Raw genomic sequence first — 25,813 nt, forward strand, 5'->3', positions numbered from 1 at the left:
AAATATTGTATTTAATTAGGGTGATAGCATGTTCTGAAAGGCGTATACTTGTTATCTTATAATGAAAGCACCTACATAATTGGCGATTATAAAAATAGAGACGCCTATGGAATATTGCCTTGGCTAGTGATGAAAATAGTGTGAATTTTGGGCAAGTTGAACAAGAGAAACCGAAAATCAACATGGTAACCCAGACAATTTGAATAATGTTTTGGATGAGAACTGTCATGACATTTCATTACATCAACTACAATCAACTGTATTACAACAGAGTTACTCAGATGTTTATCCTCAATTATACTTATAATAATAACTCCCCAACAAATCCCCAAGGTTACTCGCCATCTTTTAAGAGCATACACGAGTGTTCAATCAGGTTTGTTTTGAATATAATTGAATCCATTTAGGAAAGGAAGTTCACTCCTCAGAAGTTAAAATATAATTAAAACAGCTGAGGAAAGGAAAATTCATTCTACATGCAGTTTTGGGAGTTGGATAACCATTGTCGCGGTGTTATCCGAGCCCGAGGACACTATGTGACATGTTTGAATACTTTTTTGAACTTTTGAATGTTATTTCTTATTGGGACAGAGATAGCCTCAATCATTTCGGAATAACTTATTAGGTATTATCCTACTATGTAGATATAATATATTTAAATTTACGTAATGAAATAAGTAAGAAAATGATTTGTTTAAGTAACTAAAAAATATAACTTCCTTGCATCTCGTAACCTTTCCTCCCTAAAGATAAAGATCCCAAATCAAGTAGAACTTAGACAATTAAGTAATTATCCTCAACTATTGAATAATATATGTATAAGACAAATTTGAATCAAGGGGATAGAAATCAATTGTACGAGATGGCACTGACTAATTTTGCCATAAATTTCGTATCAGGACATTTTGGATCAAGAATATTTCCACTAAATTTAAAATTAATGAGATTTATACTTTATTTTTGTCCATTTTTGATTAAAATTCATTTCCCTTGGAATTTTTTAATCAAAACATATTTTGTTTACTACTATAAAACAAATCAAACCTGGCTTAAATCGCATAATTGAAACACTACTTATAAAGAATTGAAATAAAGCGGTAAATACCTACAAAAATTAATTTCCCCCCATTCCTTTAGAGAAAGATTAATTCTTTCAAATGCACTTTTCATTTCTTTAATTTGCATTACATATTTGAATGAAAAAACTTAAAATAATTTCACTTATCTTAAATATGTATACATAAGATATATAGTATACAGGTGTATATTTGTGTGAAACTATGCACAAATATCCTTCATTGAATATATACTATGTTGGTTTATATTCGATTTAATCTTTTTTAAATAGAATAAAATCCTATTTTGAAAGAATTCATACATAAAAGACACAAACAGCTTGTTATAAGTCTGTCCTTTTGCAATTGTATCTAAAGGATTTAATTAAAACCTCAAGGTGAAAAAATTATTATATAGCACAAAAATAAGATATTTCTCAAATATTTTTAAAAATTCAACTTTATTATACGTACATTTTTTTAACCAAGATAAACATTATTTTAATCTTTTCTCCTTTATGAAATGGAGGAAAATATAATAAAATTTTATATAAGTTTGGACTTTTTGAATGGATTTCATTTTGCAGTTCTCAAATTACAGAGTCGATTAGATAAATTCGGAATACTTTAAAAACGTATTTATAAGGACTTGTTCAGAAAATAATACAAAAAAAAACAAAAAAACTAACTAACTGTGGCAGCAATCATTCACTCAATACGTAGGTTACTACTTATAACTTTAGCCTCAAAGAAACTATGTGTTGCAAGCTACATCTGGTGTATCCAGTTGGTAGCTTGGCATTTACAGGTATCAACTTTATACTAACGTTTGTTATTTAAAAGTGATTATTTAATAGTGATTTGAAATATTATTTCAAGTAAAAAATATGGAATTGACTCTTGAACACTTTCGTCCAATCATTTTTCATAATATTCGACGTAGGTTATCAAGACAACAGTGCATCAATGAAATTAATTCCTTATGTGGCGACCATGCGCCATCCTACAATACAAAAAACTGGTATTACAAATTCTAACGAAGTTGAAGTTCGCTTCACGTGGAATGTTGTGAAGGTCTTCAAAATCGTTTGTTGTGCCAGATGCTGTGCATGACCTAATAAAAAAAGATCGGCATGTAACTTTCTGAGAGATGGAGTCATCTTTAGAGATCAGTATGACCAACATCTACAGGATATCACATAAAAATTTGACTGTGTCGAATCCATTAATGCATTTAAAACCTATGTTTTGGAGTTAATTCAATCAGAATATAAAAAAATGCTTCAAACGTATGCAAAAGTGTATTTGAAGAATTTTAGACAAGATGGTTATCTTACTTCAACTAATCTTTATTACAGCCCTTCTATGACACATATTATCACTGTATACACAAGAAGAGATCTAAGAGGTCCTTCATTGCTCCCTGTAGATTCTACGCCAAGCTTATAAAAACCAATCAATTAAAAACATTAATACATGAGAATATGCAAATTAAAATGTAAAATTAGAAAACTTGAATAAATACGTAAAATGAGAAAATTGAAATAAAAGCGTAAAATGAAGTAGTTGTTTTTAAAATGAATGCTAAAATCCTTGCTGGAGAATCTAAAATAAGTTTTTAAAAGGAGGGAGAACGTCCTGAACATCAAAAGCACGCTTCAAACGGCAGTACAATACAGGCTTATTTTGAAAGTCCTGTCAGATTTAGACAATACTTTGAATGGATCAAGATACGTAGGAGACAAAGCTTGCTTAATTGGCCTGTTTTTAATAAACACATGAGCGCATCTAGAGAAGACTGGCCTCGGCTTTAAGGCTGAGAAATAGTTATCTGCTGAATATGCTTCATATTTCTCACTTTAATGAAAAGGTCCTTCTCCTTCGAAGCATCAGATAAATGTTTCAACGACATCAGTAAGTGGGGAGCTGATCCAAACAAATGGTGCATTGGCGAAAATGAGACTCCCGGTAAAGATGGGATGTATGCCTTAATCTCTATGAGCACAAATGGAAGCGCCTTAAACCACAACTTGCCCTCTTGGTCCCTCCTTGCAGCCAAGGCTACCTTAAGAGTTCTGTGAAATCTTGTCAGTATTCCATTCGACTCGGGATGATAAGCCGTAGTGAACAAACTATTTGACCCGAGCACTGTTTCCTTTCTCCACCAAAGTCATCCTGTAAATGGAACTCCTCTGTTGGAGTGAACAGAAACCGGCACACTGAATCTTGATATCCACCCCGAAAAGAAAGAATCCACAAACGTCTCAGCCTTAATATCACTCATAGGAATAACCTCAGGTCATCTTGTGGCCATATCCAAAACTATTAAAAGATACCTGAAACCATTTTACGGAGGTAAGGGCCTAACAATACCTATATCAAGTTTACAAAATCTTGGAAGATCAGAAGAAAACGGAGTAGGACCAGTCTGCCTTGGGCGAGTTAGCACTTTGTTTTTCTGACAAGATAGGCACTCCTGGGCCCATCTTTTTGACAGGTTTTCTCAAATTAGGCCACATGAATGACTTGGATACCTCACATATAGTAGCTTTAAAGCCTGGGTGTGAAAGACCGTGAGCTAAATAAAATATTTTTTTTCGCAACTTTTTTGATGACACTATAGCTCCGAAATGTATTTCTGTCCTAAAACCGATCAGAACACCACTTCCAAGCTTCCTTATAACCTAATAACTAATTTCCTTGCTTTAAAATCCCGGCCACGTGGGTTGTTTGAAGACTGGTAACCTTGTCAAGAAGGGGAAACATTTCTGATCTGACTGGAGCTATCAGTTCCAACAAGATGCCGGCCACGACGTTCTCTTTCCCCGACTCGGTTTAGTCTGACAATGAAACTTAGATATAAAGGAGAAACATCCAAACTATCTTGCTGTCCACGATGGCTTTCGATTCCAATGCCAAACTCAAGGGCTTGTGGTCGGAGAATATTGTGAAGTTAACACGTTCCAGTAACCAGAGGAAATGTTCCATGGGCCTCCTTGATTTCAAGCAGCTCCTTATCAAATGCCAAGTACTTTTGTTGCGTATTTGTCAACGATTTGGAACAAAAATCCAATAGCGTCCATGCACTTCCTATCCATTCGTAGGACTCACCTTTATAATGTCGCGAAACAAGAGAATTTATGGAGATTGTATCGCTAGTTATGGAATAATAATCAAGTATACTCGGTGTCCCCTTGCGGACAAAAATGTTCTTGAGTAATCAACTATATTTGAACGAATATTGATATCGTTGTCTTCGTTTCACCCCTTCATTAATAGATTTGGTTATACGAGTACTTAGTTTAATAAAGCGTACATTTATAAATTAATAACAAAGAATGAACTTTTTTTGCAACTGAACTTTTTGTACCGAACGGTACAATATCTCAAATTTATTGTCCATTTATGAGTTTCAGATTTGAATAAATTATCTACAAATAAATAAAAATATCTGTGTGTGTATGTATGTTTTTCCTTGAATCACAGCCAAAACAAAAGATGGGCTTTCCTGAAAATTTTCAAGTAGATTCTTAAGGCTCAAGAGATGGTTCTGATAAAAAAAAATGGCCTTCAAAGTCATGGCGGCCTTAAAATGGAAATTTTCTAAAAACAATTTTTAAAACAATACCAGTACCAATTAAAAACAAAAGATTCAAAAAATTGATTGATTTTCATTGTAGAAAAAACATTTTAAAACTGACTATATTGAAAAAAAAAACTTTTACCGTTCAATCTAATTGATAAATAATTGCAAATCTTGCGAATATTTCAAAGAAAATACATTTTTACAACAAAAAATAGTTGCATATTTCTGAAGGATGTTTCAAACGCATACTATAAATTTTCAGGGATCAAATCTACTCTAAATATACATATTTGAAGCAATGTTGTAAAATGTGGGGAACAGACTCTCCATGTTCAGTAATGACGGTGTAAGTATTTTTTAAATAGAAAATGTACTCATGTGACACAGGGAAAAAGTATTTGAGAGACCCTTCAAAATATGGAACAAGAGGAAATACATTTATATCAAAGAGCTCTAAATATTTATTTAATTGTGTATCAAGGTAATACATATGTAGCCTCTTATCAATAAAGAGTACATAAATCTAAAAAGAATCTTTTTTTATCATCAATCTTCTTACATAGAAATCCGATACAAGGTCCAATTTATATATGTACATATATAGCTGGAAGAATTTAAAATGGAAAAACCAAACTAAATAGTAGAGATACTTCATGTTTAAAGAAAGAAAGGAAGGCTAGACTTTTAACAAAATTTGAGTTTGTTTTTGAAGTTAAATAGTAATGAATGAATAAATCCCATTGCAGTTCTAGTAAAAATTCCCTGTGCCGATTTTTTAAGACTTTAACTGAATGTTAAAAAATAACATTTTGCTATCAGGGGTATCCACACGATTATATTTCTTTTTATGTATATACATTTTTGTAGGGGGGGGGGCATGGTTTTTGGTAATTTTTTGAATTAAAATCAGTGAATTAATTTTATTTTTTGGAAAAAAATTTGAAAAATTATATTTTATGTATAACATTTTTTTTTCAAACATACATTTTGATGTTTAAAATTGTTGTCAAAAGTCCAGAACCACTCACAAAAATTAATTTTTCTTTGATAACAATTTCCAAAATCTCCAGCTGATTTCAAAAAAAGCTTTAAATTTCGAATGTAAAATTGTTTGAAAAAAAAATCAAATATCATTTTTATTTAGAAAAATTCATTAAATTAAATTAATTTTCAAATATTAAATTTTCCATGTAGTAGAAGCAAACACTCCGTAATTTGAAATACGTATTATATCATCCTTAATAAAGTTTTTTACTTAATCTCCTTAGAATAAATTGTCAAAATAATGAGTTTTATTTGGATAATTTACACAAGGATCAATTTTTGGATGAGTACGTACATGATTTTATCATGAAAGTCTCAGCAATGAATTTTCTGATAGTTCCTTAATCGAAATAGTCATGAGTTTAAAATATTAAATTATTGATTAATTATAATTATGATGAGTACTAAGTATCTACGTTATCGTTACTCAATAATCCCCATTATTTTAAATCTAATTTAAATTAACAACCTTGCTAAAAAAGGTCATTGATAGAATTTATTTCTTATTCAAAATTAATAGTTTAACTAAACTATTTTTATTTATGAAAATTCCAAATTATATAAGGAAAAAAAAAAAAAATACTAAAAATGATCATTTATGAGAATGAACATATTACACTTAAATAGGCTTAAAATCATTTTGTCGATATGTTTTCTTCAAATATTTGAGATATTTAAGTTGAAAAATTATTTAAATACCATTTTTAAAGTGAAAATTTTCTTTCTAAATCATATAAGCTGTGATATTAACAAGCTTCTTAATTTAGTAATATCATACGTCTCGCTCCCACCTTTTCCTCACGCTCTTACACAAATCTATTTCTACTCATTGACAAACTAACTCTTAATTTAGGTCTTCTTTTTTCATTTCTTTTCCCAGGAAAGTTCAAAGGTGTCTGCAGAGGGTGGGTTGGAAAATTTAGGGAATTTTTGCTTGTTACTACAAAATTTAATATTCGCAATTTTTGTAACTATTTATGACCAGCTGTTAATTAAAACTTAATAATTGATAAAATACATTTTTTGTAAAAAATTTATTTTGTGAATTTTTTTGTAAAACAATTTAATCTGTGAAATTTTTTGTAAAAAAATTTAATTATTTCTAAACAGTTGTAGATTTTTGAATTTTTTTTTCAAAAAATTTAATATATGAAATTTTGTTTCGAAAAGTTTTACCTATGAAATATAATTTTTGAAATTTTTTTCCATAAAATTTAATTTTTTGTGAATAGATAGATGGTTTTTTTAGAAAAAAACAGTCTAAAAAATTAATTTTTCATGCATAAATAGGGATTTTTTCCAAAAAAGATTTCAAATATTGAATTTTTTGGAAAAAATTTATATTTTGATTTAATAAAAATTTTTTCCAAAAATTAATATTTTAAATATTTTTTTTGTAAATTTTATATTTGATTTAATAAATTTTTAGAAATAGATTTGGATTTTTTAAATTTTTTTGAAAAAAATTACATATTTAAAATTGAATTTGTTACAAAAAAAATCCTTTTTTGTAAATAGCGGTAGATTTTTATAAAAATTCCAAAAAATTTAATTAATAAAAAAATTCCAAACACTAGCCCTCCCAAAATATAATCCCGCACACACCCCTGAAAATGATGAGATAGAATGAAGCTACCATTGCATTATACATATTTATAGCGTATACCTAATATATTTCTTTTATTGTAACACTAGCTAATGGGAACAGTTTCTCACCCCTACATATAAGAGCTTAAATAAATGTGTGTATGTCTATTTTTTTATGAAAAGTCTTAACTAAAAATTAGATTCTGTTTCGTGGCTGGGATTATGTAAATAATTACTATTTCAGCCATATTATGATATAATTTAAAACAAAGAAAATATTTTATGAGACATCTTAAAGGGATTTCTTGCATACCTACATCTGTTTCGAAGAATTTTGATGTAAGAATATTATTTTATTAGGAAAACCTATTAAGAAATTAATATGGTTATAATTTCCACAATCAAACTAGTTTTTAAAAAAAAAATAGTTGATGTATGCCACAAATGGATTATTTAATCAATAATTAATTAAACCTATCAATTTTTAAAATAATATTGTTCTTATTCGAATTTTCTTATTTTAATATTTCTTTATATAATCAATTCTTCTAGAAAATCACATCTATTATAACTTTGTGACCTGATATTTTAGAACTATGATCGAAATCAGGAAAATAATATTTTATTCAAGATTCCGATTCTTATTTATTATCTATTACTTTTCTAAGTTACGAAAAAAATAGCGCCTCCAAAATCAGACTTTTTAATTTTATTTATTTATTGTATTTTTTTTTTTTAAATTTTAGTCAAAGTAAAGCGAAAAACACTCAGACCATTTTAATTCATGCATTGTTTTAAGGTGCCTAAGTTGTCCAATTTTCCTGTTTTATCAAAAATAATACACCAACATTTAATTCTAGTTCAAGTAATAGTTTTTGGACAAAAAATATCCTGCTTTAGAATTTGGAAACTGCAAATCATTAAGTATATCTTAGACAAAAATTGATATTAATTATTAATGTTATGAGTAAACTCCTTCAAACCGTGAATTCCACATCATTTTCGTACGTATGTATTTTGGTTAATAATTACTCAAAAATTTGTCCTTTTATATAATCCAATATGGAATAAGTTGAAACAAATATTAACGTCAATTAAAAATGGGTAGGTACCTTCATTTGAGTCATATCCATTAAAGTAAAGAGCTTTTGAGAAGGTGGTGTCATCATGCCTTCTCCAATTTCATCCTTTAAAGCCAAAAGTCCATCTCGAAGCTCACTAATTTCAATTCTATTATCCCCATATTTATCCCAAAGCTCCTTTTCCCTGGGACAAATTTCCAAGGAAGGAAGAGTAAACTTAAAATAAGGCCTCATGTTTTTGTATACATATATATTGGGTCCTGATGCAACGGCTATAGCAGGTATTCGAGGCTGTGTTGAGTCCATGTTAAAGTCTACAACACCGGTAGGGAGATCAATCATTGTGTTTTCAGACAGCTGAAATTATAATTATATTATTATCCATATCACAAGGTAAAAACTAAATACAGGGTACGATAACTTATTTTCCTTTTTTATAATACATGGCAATCAAGTTCTAGAAGTAATAGCCTGAATAGGGGAGTTTCATTATAGAGGTAGGATTCTTAAGTTTTCTTGGAAATACAGTCAGTTGCTATCATGCATTGTGGTAGAGAAGAACTTACATATGATGTCGAAAATAGTTTGACATAATATATTAATAAAATAAATTATACTATTATACTTGAATGATGTACCCCATTTCTTTAAAAAAAAAAGTAACACTTATATAAATGATTTGGAATAAATAAAAAATGATGACGGCAGTGTTAACAAGGTTGAGTGATTTATAATGCAGAATCGGTCATATTTGTTTACTTTTCACTTTGAAAAAATTATTATGGACGATATGAACATGGAACTCCAAATTGTGGTCGACATGTCCTCGCACGGAATGACGGTAACTGAGAACTGTAAGGCTGTGAGGATGGTCCGACAGGCAATCTATGCAATCAAAAAACGATTTGAGGAGCGTGGGACTGTCCAAAGGAACAAAGGATCTAGAAGGAATAGGTCAGTTCAGACAAAGGCAAAAGTTTTAAGATCAAGAGAAATCCAATCCGAACCATAGTGGCATGGCAAAGATCATGCTTTAGGATCGTTTACGAGGATCTGATGATGAAGTCAAAGGCAAGAAGAAAGAAGCACCTTATCAATGACTCAACAAAAGCAAGAAGGTTCACGAGATCAGGACTACTCCTTTTTAGTTCAAGGGCATGTGACCTCCCACCTCCCACGACCTGAACGCAATGGACTACTACATTTTGGTTTTAGTTGAGTGAGTTGCCTGGAACAAATCACCCAGATCACCAGCATCTCTGGAGGTATCCATCATGTCAGCCAATGCCGGAAGAATATATCATCCAGGTGCCCCAAGGTTTCAGAAGGAAGTTGGAGGACATCATTAATGCTGAGAGTGGTCATATCGAGTAATCCAATTATTTTACACTCATGTAAAATAATTGGAAAAAAATAAATATAATTATTTCTTACATCATGAAATAGTTCCGGGGAAAAGTATGTCATTATTTATAAGTGTTAACTTTTTTTTTTGAACATGGGGTATCTATGAATTGTTCCTTAATAAAAACGCATAGGATAATTATTTCAATCAGAGTGACAGATACAGACTTTAGACATAAAATAAAAGTCAAAATTTTAAGTTACGTAGCTAAGGCTATGTTAAATTCTGATTGGACCCGATTCCTGGGCTCTGTAGGGAAAGTTTTTTTTCGCTGATAATTTAATTTTTTTTTAAACCAGGACAATTATCCGTGTCTAAAAGTTTTTTAAGGTATGGGATGTCGATTCGAAAAAAAAATTAAATATTCAAAAACGAATTTTCGTACCATCGGAAAAAGGAGAACGTATATTGAAAACAGAGTAAATTAAAAAGTTAGGTTAATGACTACAACAAAGGAAGAAAAAGATTGGATTTTAAAGTATTAGATATACAAGGTCATACCATCATGTAATAGAACTTGTCAGAATTTTCCATTTGATGCATCGTACAGACTGTGAAGAAGACAGACAGATTTTGACGTCTTAGAATATAACAACGGTGATCTAACAGTAATAGTCAAAGGCAATATATACTACTTTTGCTAACAGTTATACTTTGTGACGTCTCTATTAAAAAGTCTAATGGAAATCAAACATAAGCCAGAAAAGTGTTATGATATAACTTTGTATTTCTGTTAACCTTGACCATATTTGATGTTATGCAATGATTTTACATGCATGCGAATTTGTTATAATAAGGTATTTCAAATCCGGATTTGTTTTGGAAAAAAATGTTATTTATAATACCTTTGCAGAACTTCTTATTGCTCCTTATTCAATTAGCTAATCATCCACAGTTATAACATAATATATTGTAATAATTAAACTTTGCATCCTTTAATACAACATAATTTGTCTCTAAAACCTCTTGATGAAAACTTATACAGAAAAAACATAATCGGGTTACGAAGTCCAGTGTATGAAGAATGGGGGGTCACCAAACTGTTATGATTTTCAAAACTGTGTACAGCAAAACTATAAATGTGTGCTATCATTATGAAATTGTAAAAAACTTTTTTTTTTTTTGATAAAACTTGTTATATTGCCTTTAGAAAAAAAGGAAGTTAAATTGCTGCACCATGTATATTAAGGTACTTACCAATTGAGTTCCTTTATAAACCCTTAATTTCATATTAAATGTTCCGGATCCAAGATCTGCAACAATGAGCTTTGTGTCTCCATCCCCTGTGATATCAGACAATGTGATACAACTAAAAGAAACACAAATACAAATGAAAATTATATTATAATTTTATTTCATGAGATTTATTTAAGTATGTGTTACCTTGAAAAGGTATAAATCCCTGCTTTATTGTCGTCATGAGCTGTAAGCCATCTATTTGCAGCAGTCTGTAAATTATCCATCGTGTTCCTAAAGCAAAATGTTCCGAAAGTAAAAATAATTATTGAGAAATGTGTAACACATACATCATTTCCAACATATTACATATATCTGTAGATTTATTGAAGTTGTGAGATTCTAAACAGGACATCATATACAGAGTGGTCCATTAAAATCTGAACACTTTGAATTTTAAAACTTCAACAAAATATAATTTATAAATGAACAATAGAATTTCAACAAAATTAATATTATAAATATATCTGTGTCTGAGCTCTCTGAATCATTAAAGTAGCCACCCTTAGTGGCTTTGAGGGCGTAGGGGTTTGGATGGTAGACCCTACAGATTTTCCCCTCGACATGCATCCCAAATGTGTAGTAGAAGGGGTGAGCATTAGGACTGTAAGGGGGCAAAAGTATCAAAAAATAGTTAAAATAAACTCAAAACTTGTCTTGCAAAGGAAAAAATGTGTTTCTTTCATTGCTCTTTTCAAAAGTGGTCTTTCCACCCTCACAAAAATTTCTACCCACTTTTTAATAGCTATCTGGACAGTCTGGTGTGAAACCAGATGTGAACCCCTTATCGACTTGAGGGGATTAGATTTGGCTATTTTCTTTAACTGCTCCAGGTCCAGTTTGACCTTTATGGCAGTACCCTTTTTCCTCTCCAACGTTTTGGACTTGCTTGTGACGTAAATGGTGGTCCTGGAGACGCCTAACTACTTAAAGTAGCGAATAGAAATTCGTCTATTACGTTCAAGTGTCATATTGTAGAGCTGTACATAAGCTGGAGAGCTCATTTTTATGCTTTAATATTTTGAAATATGAAAATTTAAATCCCTTAACTTTCATTAATTCTTGAATTAGTAAGTGTACAGATTTCAATGGACCATCCGGTAAATGCTATTTTATGCAAGATTCAGTTTAACATTGGCCTGCAATTTCTACATATTGTACTCCAGATTAATTGATTTATTTGTGTTTTATTTTAATATTGTTTTCAAAATTGAAGAATTCATAAAATATCAAATTCTGTGCATTACATATATTGTATTATTTAATAAAAAAACCTAAGAAGTCGATATGACTTTCAACCTCACTAAGATATATCAATAATTTAATAATATATATCGTGCCAAAAAACATTACAATTCAAAATACCATATGTATATAAATATTATTACTGTTCCCATAAATCTCCGTTTGCAAAAATAATATTAAATAGAGCACTCATAGAAGAAAAAAATCACATAGGGACGACAAATGGATTTTGATTGGTTCTTATAGTAATGTTGTATTAGGTTATGTTTTCAATCTTCAAAAATGAACGTCAGATATGATAAAGGGTATAAATAAAAATAGAAATAATACATTGAGATTCGAGTTCAACAACATATCCATTTTTAAGGAACGAATTAAACTCGTATGTAAAGGTAATAAAGGTATGCTTTTTTATCTCTAGGTATAAAGGTGTACAATTTTTTTAACATATAATTACATCATCAGAGTCAATCGAAGATAAATATCATTTCTTTAGTTCAAAAATTAATGTAACGTGACGTGAATATGTGACGTCATATTATAGCTGATTTGTAAGTTGATACCTTTTCTCAATCATTTTCGTATCTTTTTTGCATCTCTCGGTGTTACCTCGTTAACACAAAAATTCTGTATATTAGTTCTCTTCTGTGTAAATTCTTTGTTATGCTGCAGCATTATTAAATACATTTAGCTGAATTAAATTTACTAAACTGGATAGTGAGACGAAGAATATATTAATAATTAATATTAATAAATGATTCAGATACGGTTTATTGTAGGCAAAGAGATTCAAACAAAAAAAAAATACTTTCTTCAATTCGCTTTTAACCAAAGACATCTTTTACAACATGACTTGAATGCTAAAAATGAGTATGTGTATTTTACAAGTACTATGTGCTATTTATTTTCTTATTAATAGTTACTATTACAATTAATATATAATATACATTACTTAATACTGAATGTATATCTATTCTATTCATTAATTATCGTCATTATAAATTCACTGTTTTTATACCACAATTTTGTGTGGATCAATTAAAGATTAATTTCATGGTCGTAAAATTTTTAGTTAGTATTTTCTAAATATTAAAAACATTCTGAGGATGGTTTCTATAGACAAATAATGAACAATAAATTTGAAGGAGTAATTCCAAGAAATTAAGCGCTAGATAATCTACTCGTAGTATCAGTTACTTCAAAACACATCAAGTAAATTAGTATAAATATGATTATTACTTAATAATATTTATTTTATCTATTCAGAGTTACACAAAATAAATCTATTAGCATAATATTATAATAGCATGTTTAAATTATTATCTTCGACGTCTAATATCTTCATCTACGACAAGTGTATATTTTTTTAATTTTTGGAGTATAGTTAGCTGTTGTATTAATAAAATTGTATGATAATTAAATTATGGTTGTCATACTGTAATTTGGCCATCTTATAATATCTAAATGTGTAATTGTGCATTTAAAAAGATGCTTATGAATTTGCACAAATAGGGAAATCAATCGCTTCCCAATATAGAGATCAATGACACTATTAAAGAGTTGTCTTTTACATATCAGGATATATTGCAAGGTCCATTATAAAAGTCACAAAATGCCAAGAATATTATAAACTAATACCCTTTTTTTTATTTATCCAATGATGTGCCAAGTTTATAAAGCTCAACCATTTAAAAGAAAACTCATAAAACCTTTATAATAGAAGTTGATTAGTTTTACCTTTTAGTATAATTCATTTATCTTGTGTCTTCACTGTAAAAAAAATTATGGAAATTATGACCGATATTGAAACAATGGGATTATTCGAAGATGTCAAATTCATCAACAAACAGAGTTCCATTACATATTATCAATTGTATGCGATGAGGATAATTCTGTAGTATAATTCCTTCGACATATATGAAATACAAATTCAATATTACGAGTATATCTATACCTAAATATTTGCAAACAGAGCTGTTCACAAGTAATTTTTAAGACCACTAGTAGAATCTCAATTATTGAGAGATTAGCTTGTATGAAGTCTCAAAATTAAAGTCCAACATCTCCAAATACTAGTACAAGTAAAGTCGCAAGCTTTTGTGTACGTGAGTTAGTGAGCTCAAGCCTTGAGTCTTATCAAAATCTAACCCTTTGTCGATCTGACGACGAATTTGAAAGTTACGAGTCTTCCACATTAAGTCCTAGTCAAATCCAATGTTTTTTTAAAGTCCCAATCGAGTCCATGTAGAGCTTGAAGAACCAATTTAATAAGAGTTAAGTACAACCCGTTTCTGAGTCTTCAATTCAGATTAGCTAGTTATAATTATAATTAATTGATGACCGCATAAACAGAATAATATTTTCTTCACTTCACTACTATGTTTTGAATGCAACTAAAGAAAACAGTGTGAGCCAAAAAGCCCTACGTCAAAGATATCTTTGGCTTTTATGTCATAAGGTAAACATTCGCATTATTTCGAAACATGATTAGAGGTGAAATTAGCTGATCAAATGAAGCAAGAGCAGCACTGCTCATTTTATACATCCATCTCGTAATCCTTGATCCATCCAAGTTGATATCAATGAAAATGCAATCTTTCTATTAAAGACATCGAAATAATTACTAAAATGGAGCTATTTATTTATAATAAAAAAATGATGAACTAAACTAAACGCAACAAAAAGGAGAGAAGCTATACAACAAACACAAATAAAATATGTGTATTCTGCAAGAAAAGATAAATAAAATATAAATTTCGATAAATTATTGGCTTGTAATGATGTATTCTTATTCCTATTAAAGTTTAAAAAATGGCATCCAAAAATATTAACAGTAGAGTTTTTAGATGATTTATTATAGTACATTACAATTTTTTTGCCTGAAGTCTTCGGAGAAATTCGAAATACGAACAAGAGAAGACGAATCATTGTTCAAATGACAATGCGAGCTCTCACACATCGGCTCTAACCAGCTCCTTTTTGACCGGCCAAAACGTCAAATTGATGTGTCATCCGCCGTATAGCCCTAACTTGGCACCCAATAACTTCTTTTTATTCCCACAAATCAAGAAAAAATGCGTAATTCAACGATTTTCGTCGCTAGAAGATGCTGTTGAAGCGTTTAAAAACCCTGTTTTGGAGGTGTCTCAATCGGAGTTGAAAAAAAGCTTCGACAATTGGTTTGAGCGCATACAAAAGTGTATAAATCATGCTGGAGAATACTTTGAAAAACAATAAAACTATTTTTGATGATACTATTCGCATTTTCATTATTAGGCCAGAAATATATATAGCAGCCTATGTATATGTAATATTTAAAGGCCCTTTTTGTAACAAATGTGCAACAAAATCAATTAGAGGAATTTTTGGTAAGCTTGAAATTTGTTGCACAAATGCAACAATTCTCTTTTTTGTTTCAAATATGAAAGAAATTCATGTAAGCATGTTAACCACATACATTTATAAAAATAAGGCGTTATCTTCACTTCGAAAGAAATCAAAATTACACCTATCCTTTTGATAAGAATCATTAAAGAGAATATAAAATCTGCCAAGTCGTTGAACATTTTAGAGAAACTTAGTCTCAGACTCCATTTGAAGAGAGCGTTAGTATTGATAAGCAGATGTGCGCCAGAAAATGTAAATGATTCTTCAAACAGCATATGCTAGCAAAACCTCACAAATGGGACATAAAACTTTTTCTCTTATGTATTGCCTCAGGATATTCGAATAATTTCGAGGTGTATACTTGGAAAGAAAGAAATCCTTTGGGAATAAAAGGCAACGAACGAGATTTAAGAGCATCCTCTAATATTGTGGTGCGGTTGATTTGAAAGATTCCAAGAAATGTTGTATATAAATTTTACTTTGACAATAATTTTACTTCATTGAATTGTATAGTGTGGGTTCCTAACTAAAGTATATTTTCACTTGGCATGGTTAGGCTTAATTGGTTGGCAAACTGCAAATTAAAAACTTAAAAGATATAAAATGACATAAAAAAGGTTTTTTACCGAAATGGTTACAAGCTATCTTGCTTACAATAATATTATAATAATGTTGTATTGTTGCTCTCATCTCTGACTGGTGAAACACCTGTTTCTACAGTGATATTCTGATATTATACGAACAATAAGGTGTTTTCTTTGCGTGCATGCATAGTAAAATATAGTTTTGTTTGTTTATGTTTGTACTTTATGGTATAAGTGAATCAATGTCGTATTTTTTTATATTTTATATAAATAAATATTTAGTAGGAAATATGCCATTTGTTGCATATTTACAATATCATTTATTTTTGTTCAATTATTATATAATTTTTTTCCAAAAATCCTTTTTTCTACTTTATATTACTCCTTTGACATGTTTTTCACTGAGCAAAAAATAAATAAAGCATATAAGGGTTATTATTATTTTTTTTTTTCATCAAATAAATATTTGCTATAACAAGATAACAAAAACAATAGTAGGGCCTTATCTTTTTTTCTTTTTATTTCTTTTTAAGTACCTACTTTACAACTAAATATTATTGATAAATAGAAATATCATCCACATATCGATTAGGCATAAAAAATAATCTTAATAATAATATATAACAAAAAATCACAACACCAACGGAAGATAGTGTAAGGAGATCATGCTGACATCGTACTATATCAAGTCGAAATCGTATAATCGAAGACAATAAATGCCTTCTCGCTCTTTTATGATTACTTTTATTAAATGAAGAAAGTATTACTCCAATCCAATTTGTGATATTTTTAAAAACTGTACTCTTTGCATCTTTTGTAGTGGTACACCTTTTATTATTTTCAATCCCAAATGACATTGGTGCGAATTCACGGAGGCGGACAACATGACATCTTATTTCAGAAAAGAGCAAGCTAAAATGGTTGGAAAGACAAAAGAAGATTCTAAATTTTCTCAACACCAACAAAAAATTCGGGCAAAGATTTGCTCTTTTCATGATGAAAAGATTTTCACAATTGATGCCACTGTGAATAAGCAGAACAGTCGCTACATGATACCCGAACATCCAAACATGACGGTGGGTATCCAAAATGATACCCATTTATTTTTTACTGTTAGTGGTCATTAAAATTTAAAGTTAAATGTTACCAGTCACTTTTCTGTACAAGATAACAGCATTTATACCAGCAAAACCCAAATTATTATAAAAAAACTCGTAAAGTTCATAAGCTGCAAGACATTATGGTTGAATAAAGTCTTGCAATTTGATCTGAAATATCAACTCCACACTTAGTTTCATTATAATACTGAATTGATTCTGTTAACCTTTTTTGTTCATCTGAAACTTTCCCACTTTTGTGAGCAGAGTTCAAAGTTAAAACATTTTCGTTCTTTTTTCTAGATAAAAAGTCAATCTTTTGCCACTATTTGCCAAAAATAATTAATAATCTGAAGTATTACTAATTATTTATCTTTATTTGTAAAAAATAAATCGTGTCTGTAACTATACAATAAGTGAATTTATATTTATATTTTTTGCTAAAACATAATTACAATGCATTGCGTATCAAATAATAAAGTTGATGTAAGGGTGAAGTTTCTTTAATTTCTTTTCACATTATACATATGAATATAAGCTTACGAAATATACCAAGGATCATCACCGGATATCTTATATATTATATCGATATAGGAGAAGAAACTGTTAATCAAAATTTATTAATAAAGAAAGTTTATTATGGTGGAAAATATATATATATTCGATTTGTCTATTTTATTGTTCATTTATATTTATAATTTAAGAAAGTAATATCATTATATTTTTTCAAATACATATATTGATAATAATAGTTTATCTGCTAACTAATCAATTTATGAGAAAAACTATTAATCAATAGTCATCCATATATATGTTATCAAGGCTCCATATTTTATGTTTATTTTTAAGTCAATAAAAAAAGCTATTAAGTTGTTAAAGGCAGTGTTTGATTATATTTGAATACACATATGACAAATATATTGTTATTCACGTCTCAATTACACTTATGCTTATTAGCTTGAAAATATTTTTCTGGGTCACAGCTGGTATTGTACTGAAGGCCACTTTATTTGAGGCCCACATTGTAAGGAATCAAGACTTTGAGAAAAAATCAATATATTTATAGGAAGACCAAGAAATAAAGGGTTAAGAGATAGTACAAGACAGGGCTACCACAAATAATTTTAGAGTAGAGAGAGAAGATACTTTATTTATATTCATAAACTCGACGTGTGCAAAAGTCCATATTTGAGGCTTCCGCAGGTGAAAAGGGAGCTGTGTCAGCCCTGCAAGAACAAGACTGAGATTAAGCCTTGACCCATCTCAATATAAACATAAAATAGTCACAGCAATAAGTCATCTATACATATTTGTTCATCTTGGGCTAATGTTAAAGAGAATTACAAAGGGATCATTATGAATATAGCTGTTAAAAATATGACATTGGACATATATGATAATTTTTGTAGTTGCAAAAAGAAGAATATTTTTAATTTTCCAAAGCTATTATCATTATTATGCTATTCTTGAGGAGAAAATAAGAAACTAGTATAAAATAATCAATGAATCGTATGAAGGACCAAGAGTAACACGGATGATTTGTTGTCGAATTATAAGTGTAAGTCCTTGTTTGGAGTCAGAGTAATCATTTCTACCATACGCTTGACTCAATATCGAGTTGAATTTGTACTTATTTGCTTTCTGTCGAAGCTGCTTGCAGCAAATCTAATCAAACGCCATGACAGCTAAGCTGCTATCCTTCCGAACCTTCTTCAAATATTTTTAGTTTATTTTTCTTAACAGGTAATATCCTTAACAACTATAAATATCAGCATCTAAATTCTCAATTTTCGACAATTCATTTCTGGTTATCATAATTGATCCCTCGGTTGAATAATTGTAAACTTAAGTCTCATGACATGGGCTGCAAGATTAGTTTGTAATATGAGGACTTATAGATTTGATCTTCACAAATTTCAAAAGACTTGAAACTATACATGGAATTGACTTATTTTTACTTTAAATTTGACTAGGAATTTGAATAAGGATTGTTATAAGTAGGAAATTATGGAATATAAATCTGCATATTTTATAGATGGCCACTGTACTCGTAAATATTAATCAAGTGCCTAAATAATAGCAATGTTATAACATAGAATTATTTCATGTGTGCATGGATCTCATAGTTATTTTTATTGTTTCACGCAACCTCACATACAAGAAGAAAATCTGTTGGTATTCTTCCCAACTATTTTTCAATAATCGTTGAGAATTGTTCACAGTTTAACAGGAGCTAATTCTAATTTAATCAAACAATGTTAAAAAAAAATGATTAAGAAAAAAAAAAGATACCTCGACAGGTGAAAAAAACAGGGTAAATTTGTGTGTTAGTATTCAGGTTTAAGCCGTGATATATCATTAAAATCTAAATACTTTGAGCTTCAACAAAAAATAATTTATTAATTAAAGATAGAATTTCAACAAAATTAATGTCACAGCGCGGTCGAGAAAATCGTATACAAATGTATACTTGACGGATGTGCAAGAACCACAAGAATTACAATTTTAACGTTTATATGTTTTTAACTGAAAATAAAAGTAGCCTTTAAAATATTATCTTGAAGCTTAAGTGGAATGCTTTGACTTTGGACAGGAGTTCCTCATTAACAGTCTACTTTTTTTGTGTCAGTTATGCCTTTTTGGATGAAAAGTACTCCTCTATGATTTTGTTTTTTTATGATTTTATTGATATCTAGTTTCAGTCTAGAGATATGGAGAAAATGAGGGAAAGAGTTGTAGCCCTTCTAGGACCCAATTTGTCAATCTCAAAGCTCCAGAACTTTTATTTTTAAAGTAAAGACCTTCACAGGAAAAAAAGTAGTGGTGGACACAATAAGAAGCGGACAGAACTTAAGTTGGCCGAGATCAAGACTATAATATATGATAACCCTGAAATATCAATAGCCAACCTAGGGAAGGCCACAGGGCTGTCCAAGATGACTACAATTGATGGGGTAAGGGACCTAGGACTCAAAAGCTACAAGAGAAGGCATCGGCAGCTCATTACCGAGGTCATCATGGCAATAAGAGTGACCAAAAGAAAAATACTTGTGAACTTGAAAAAGAAAAATTATAACATTGTGTGCATCTTCTGTGATGAGAATTTCAGGACTGTTGACCAACCCAGAAAATCATAAAACTATTATTATTTGGCTACAAGTCCTAAACTGGTTCCCCCTATCAATAGGGCAAAGTAACCGCCCGGTGTAATGATGCTGGGTATGGTGGCATCTGATGGCAAGGCAATGCCTCCACACTGGTTCCCAAACGGTCTTAAAATCAACACAAAGGAGTATCTGAAGGTCATGAACGAGGTCGTAAAGCGTTGGCGGGACCAAGCCTATGACAATATTCAGCACCAGCCCACACGGCTGCTAAAACTCAAAAGTGGTGTGAGATGAATTTAGACGATTTTTGGGCTTGGTCAATGTAGCTGCCTTCTTCTCCAGATTGTTCGACTTTCGACTATGGGATCTAGTACAATGTGGAGAGAAAGGCTTGCCATACTCATCATGCAAGTGTTGAAGTTCTAAAGGCATCGGGTTGAAGATGTGTGACTAACAAGTCGAAGGAGTATGGAGCCAGGGTATGATCCAGATTAAGACCAAGGGGGTAGGCTATGGTTTAATTCAATGAGGATCCTTTTGAAATTTAATTTAAAAAATTATATACTTAATTTAATAAATAAAAAAATCCCTTCTAATCCTCACATAAAACGTTTAAATCAGTCATTTGTACACGGTTTGCTGAACCGTACTATATCAATAGATGTGTGTCATAGCTCTATTAATTATTAATACAGCCTTCTTTAGTGGCAATGATGGCTTCCAGGCGACAGTGAACCTGGTACTTGCTTCAGATGTATTCCTCTGTCATGGCGTTCCTGTGGCATTAAAGGCCTCGGTGTTTGGATAACGGACACTTCAGGCCTTATTCTCTACATGTATTCAAAATTTGTAGTCGAGGGGATTGGTATCAGGGCTGTAGGGGGCTAAAATGTCAAAAAAAGAGTCCAAAAGAACTCAAAGGACTCATTCAAAAGATTCTTGCAACAGAAGAGATGGATTTCTTTCATTGCAGATGTCAAAAGTGGTCTTTCCACCCACTTTTGTGATAGCTCTCTAGACAGTCTAATGTGAAACTCTGAAATTTCTTGCAAGGGCCTCACGGGATTAAGGGGATAGGTCTGGGCTATTTTCTATAGCTTATCCTGGTCCAGTTTGACACTTATGAAAGAGCCCTTCTTTCTCTCCAACGTTTTGGACTTGCTGACGGCGTAAAAGGTGGTACTGGTCACGCCCAACTGCTTCGACTGCGCGGATGGAAATTCATCAATCACGTTCAAGTGTCATTTTCTCGACTTGTACATAAGCTAGAGAGCTCAAGTTTGTTGATTTTTGTAAATAATTGTTTAAGCTTTAATAGATCGAAATATGAATTAATTTTATTCACTCAACCTTCATTAATTATCGAATTAGTAAGTGTTTAGATTTCAATGGACCACCCGGTTGATACATTTGGGAAAATTGATATATGGGAAGAAATGTGAGAACAATGAATTTGTATCTTCTCAACTTATTACAACAAAGAAGAGAAAAGATTTAAAATTATCAAAGCCGTCATTATACCCCATAGGAGATGTGGTGTTTTTTTGGTAAATGTCTTTAGTGAGCTATATCTCACGATTGATACATGTGACAAAAAAAAAACTAAAATTATGCTGAAAGGTTAAGTATACCCTTTTAAAAAAGTTCATATACAGTTTTTTGTTTGGTGAAGTCAGTTGTGGGTTACTTCAGTTCTAAAAAAGAACTGAAAAATGAAGGAAACTCGATATATTCTTCAGTATCACTACGACAAAGGTGAAAAGGCTGAGCAGGTGGCCAAAAAAAAATTGCGCTGTTTATGGACCTAATATAGTATCGAATGTAACAGCAAATCAGTGGTTCCAACAATTCCGTTCATTTTTCAACATTTTCGACGCCAATATTAATTGGCTTCCAAAAATCCGTTTAGAACCATCTAAATCGGGTAATCATAGTTATATTAATATTATTGTCAAAATATGGTGAAAAAACGCTCAGAACTTTTACTTCACCTATTGTATTTAAACTTTTGTTTTAAATATCAATCCTTATAATGATTTAGATAATACATTATCATTATATTATGTGTCAGGAAAAAGAGGACTATGAAAAAAAAAGGACAAGTGACTAATTGGAAAAAATGGTACAAATCTTTTAAGCTGACGCATGTTATCAGAAAAAATATATTTTATCGACACCTTATGAAAATCCTACAAAATAACAAAAGCGGATGTGGTTGATTTATTTTGACCTCAGTATACTTCTTTTTTTTTTTAGAAAAGAAAGCAGTAATGAAGTTACCAGCCTCCGTTCTACTATCTTGTGTCATCTCTTAAATAAGATGTGTCCAGGATGGATCAAAGTGAGTTGAAAGAGTAAAAAATAATTTCGGAAATTTTGTATAGTAAATTTAAATTGATATTAAAAATATTAAGTCTGGCAAGAAATAATCATATGAGCTTTAATTCATTACAAGATACCTGGGTTCTAGGAAAATTCCCCAGGATAAAATTGCCATTGAGAAAGTTGCCATTTTGGATAATTGCCCTAGATCAATTCCAAATGTGGAAAATTACCGATTAGAAAACTTCCCTTCATTTAATAACTAAATCAGAATATCTCAAATGGAATCCTGTAGCTCATGGACTCTGGAGGAGTTATTCTCTTGAATTCAATGTGTGTACGTTCGTGCCTAGGTGATACCAAAACATTCGTAGGTTAGATGGAGTAAAAGTAATATAAGTCTTATTTTACTTATACTTAATCAGTGCAACTCTATCTAAACAATGAAAGGAACATCAAAAAAGGAAAAAAAACCGCGGCCCAAAACTTGTTTTGTCATGGCAAGGCCACCAAACAAGTTAAAAACCACTGATGCCACTTCACAAAGCATTTAACCCCCCCCCGAATTCTTCCGAGTGAACCTCGAGCCCATGGATCGTTCAAGACACGGCAGAAACACCATACAGGTAAAAAATACTGCTCCCACTTCACAAAGCATATTCCAAATGCTCAAAATAAACGTCCATGTGTTGATTTAAACTACTGCAAGGAGACCAAGCAGGTTAAAACCCACGGCCAAACACATCACAAAGTATGTAATACCCTCCAAATACTGGTAGCCCTGCCATAAGACAAAAGTTGTTTTGGACCTAGTTATTCTGATTTGTTAGTAAATGAGGGGAAATTTTCTAAATTGCAGTTTTCTGGATGGGAATGATCTTCATCGCTATTTTCCACTCTAAATTTTCTCCAGGGAAATTATCTGTGGATGAGATAACTGATGTATTGTCGAAAAACTACCGGTATTAAAGGATAACTGTAACTGATAATGTAAATGAACAAAATCTCCCAACTTACCTTGTTTTATTTATGGTCAAAAAAATAAAAATGTACATCATAGGTAAGAATCTTAATATGAACCCGTAATGTTTGATATCGGTGTCAATTAATAGCCTTATAACCTACATATATTTATCAGCTAAAATGATTTGTGCCATTTTTTCCACTTTGTGACTCTTCCTCTTTTTCTTTTATAATTTTTCCACAATCGCATTGAATAATTAAAATTGGGAAACAACAATAATAAGTATAGTTCCGTGTCTACGAACGACCAAGTATCGAACTTATACATTGAACTACGTCATTCCACACTCAAACTATTATCATAATTTAGAAAAACATATATGATATGTACAGGACTTCCGAGAGCTAACAACAAATTTATTTCATTATTTTTGTAAACAAATGACTGGAAATATGAAAAGCCATTTGTTTTTTTTTTTGCATTTTGAAAAAAAAAACTAAAAACATGTTGCTTATCCTTCTACTCAAACCAAATTTGAATTAATACAGGGATGTCCGTAGAATATTTGGAATTTTTGGGCTTAGACATTTTTCATGAAAAAAAAAATAGAATTTTTTTTTTTTTACAATAACCCAATCTTATTCACAAAAAAAAAAATGTTATGAAAAAAAAAACTTCAAAAATCCATACCTTTTTACAAAAAAACTAATTTTTTGGGAAAAATTTCACAAATCCATATTTGAATTTCAAATATTAATTTTTTTAGAAATAAATTTCAAAAATATTTATTTCGGCTCTGCTGCATAATTTGCCTCAATGATCTTTTCTTTCAAAAAGCAAAATTAAAAAAAAATTCACACAATGTTTGTGTAAATATTTTTCGTCCTGACCAAAAAAGATTCTAATAAAAAGCAAAAATACCTTAATTTGGTAGAGGGGGGATCTATTACCCCTCCAGCCAACTCCCTGCAGACACCCTATTATGGGTAAAGAAAATTTTGAAATTAATAATAATTAACACCTTTTAACGAGCAGATTTAGATTTAATGCAAATTTAAAGATACAATACAAACGATTGTATATCATAATAAAAGTTCGCTTTTATCTTTTTTCTTTTAATAAAAAGTAGAGTCAAATTACATTGAATTCCATACAGATTATACTTTCGAGAAATTTTCATATGTTGTGGCTAACATAGAGGGCTAAGCCATGCGTCTGCACCTATATTAGATAATAACTCGACAACAAGATTATTAAAGAAGTGAGTACATTAAATTTGATGTAATCAAGCACATTTGCTTTGTCTATAGATTTTTTATTAGTGTAGAGTTGACCATTGGTTAATAACATATAAACATTTCATTTTTGATGCTCACTCTGTTTTTTTTAACGACGAAAATGGCAAAGATAAAATACGGTCTTTATACTGATTTTTAAATTCCATGAGACTTACTAAATCATTAAACTCTATGTTTTGTTGCGCTCTCTTGAGAAAACATGGGCAAGAAGGCTGGTGCTTTTTTGTTAGATAGCTTGTTCAAACTAGCACCTATTGGGATTGATTTTATTCTATAAAATCAATCCCAATTTATCAAAGGTTTCAAAATCTGGTTGTATTTTTATAATTTGACAAAATGGTTCGAGATAAAAATGTTTTGAAAAAAAGAACCATTTTCACGACACAGATAGCTTGCGCACCCTGTATAAGGTATAGACAGAATATATAATCTTAGAATTAAAAAATAGGGAAGGATGATCCCTTACTATAGATACCGGCATATTATTGAACAATCTAAATATATATCACGTAACCTTTCTTGTTATGCTTTTTAATAATTCAAATAAACGAAACCCCAATCCTTATTTGTTGTTATCTATTTTCTACAATATCATGAAAATAACAACAAAAGCTGGAAATTATACAGATATGTTCTTACGCAATGGATGATGTAATACACGAAGAGTAGAGAACTCGCCAAAAGCCAGATGAACGTACTCACAATTCAATGGATTTTTTACAATATAATAAATGGACTCAAGACTCTTTTTAATGTAAATATTATCTGATTTTTATTTAAGGTCTCAAGGTAAAAAGCAGGTACGATATTCCTT

General features: G+C 30.5%; 1 protein-coding gene across 1 annotated transcript in view; it reads right to left on the reverse strand.

Moving 5' to 3' along the window:
- Positions 1-25,785, reverse strand: part of BBS1 (Bardet-Biedl syndrome 1) — a 41,663-nt gene extending 15,878 nt beyond the window's left edge. The window contains exons 1-4 of the mRNA XM_040725549.2: positions 25,639-25,785; positions 11,143-11,229; positions 10,957-11,068; positions 8,385-8,711 (exon numbers count right to left, since the gene is read on the reverse strand). Of these exons, the coding sequence (XP_040581483.1) occupies positions 8,385-8,711; positions 10,957-11,068; positions 11,143-11,222 (519 nt within the window). The 5' untranslated portion in view covers positions 11,223-11,229; positions 25,639-25,785. The remainder of the gene's footprint in view (positions 1-8,384; positions 8,712-10,956; positions 11,069-11,142; positions 11,230-25,638) is intronic.
- Between the last annotated feature and the right edge of the window lie 28 nt (positions 25,786-25,813).

This window comes from Lepeophtheirus salmonis, chromosome 14, assembly GCF_016086655.4.
Source record: "Lepeophtheirus salmonis chromosome 14, UVic_Lsal_1.4, whole genome shotgun sequence".
In the NCBI taxonomy this organism is placed as follows: Eukaryota; Metazoa; Arthropoda; class Copepoda; order Siphonostomatoida; family Caligidae; genus Lepeophtheirus; species Lepeophtheirus salmonis.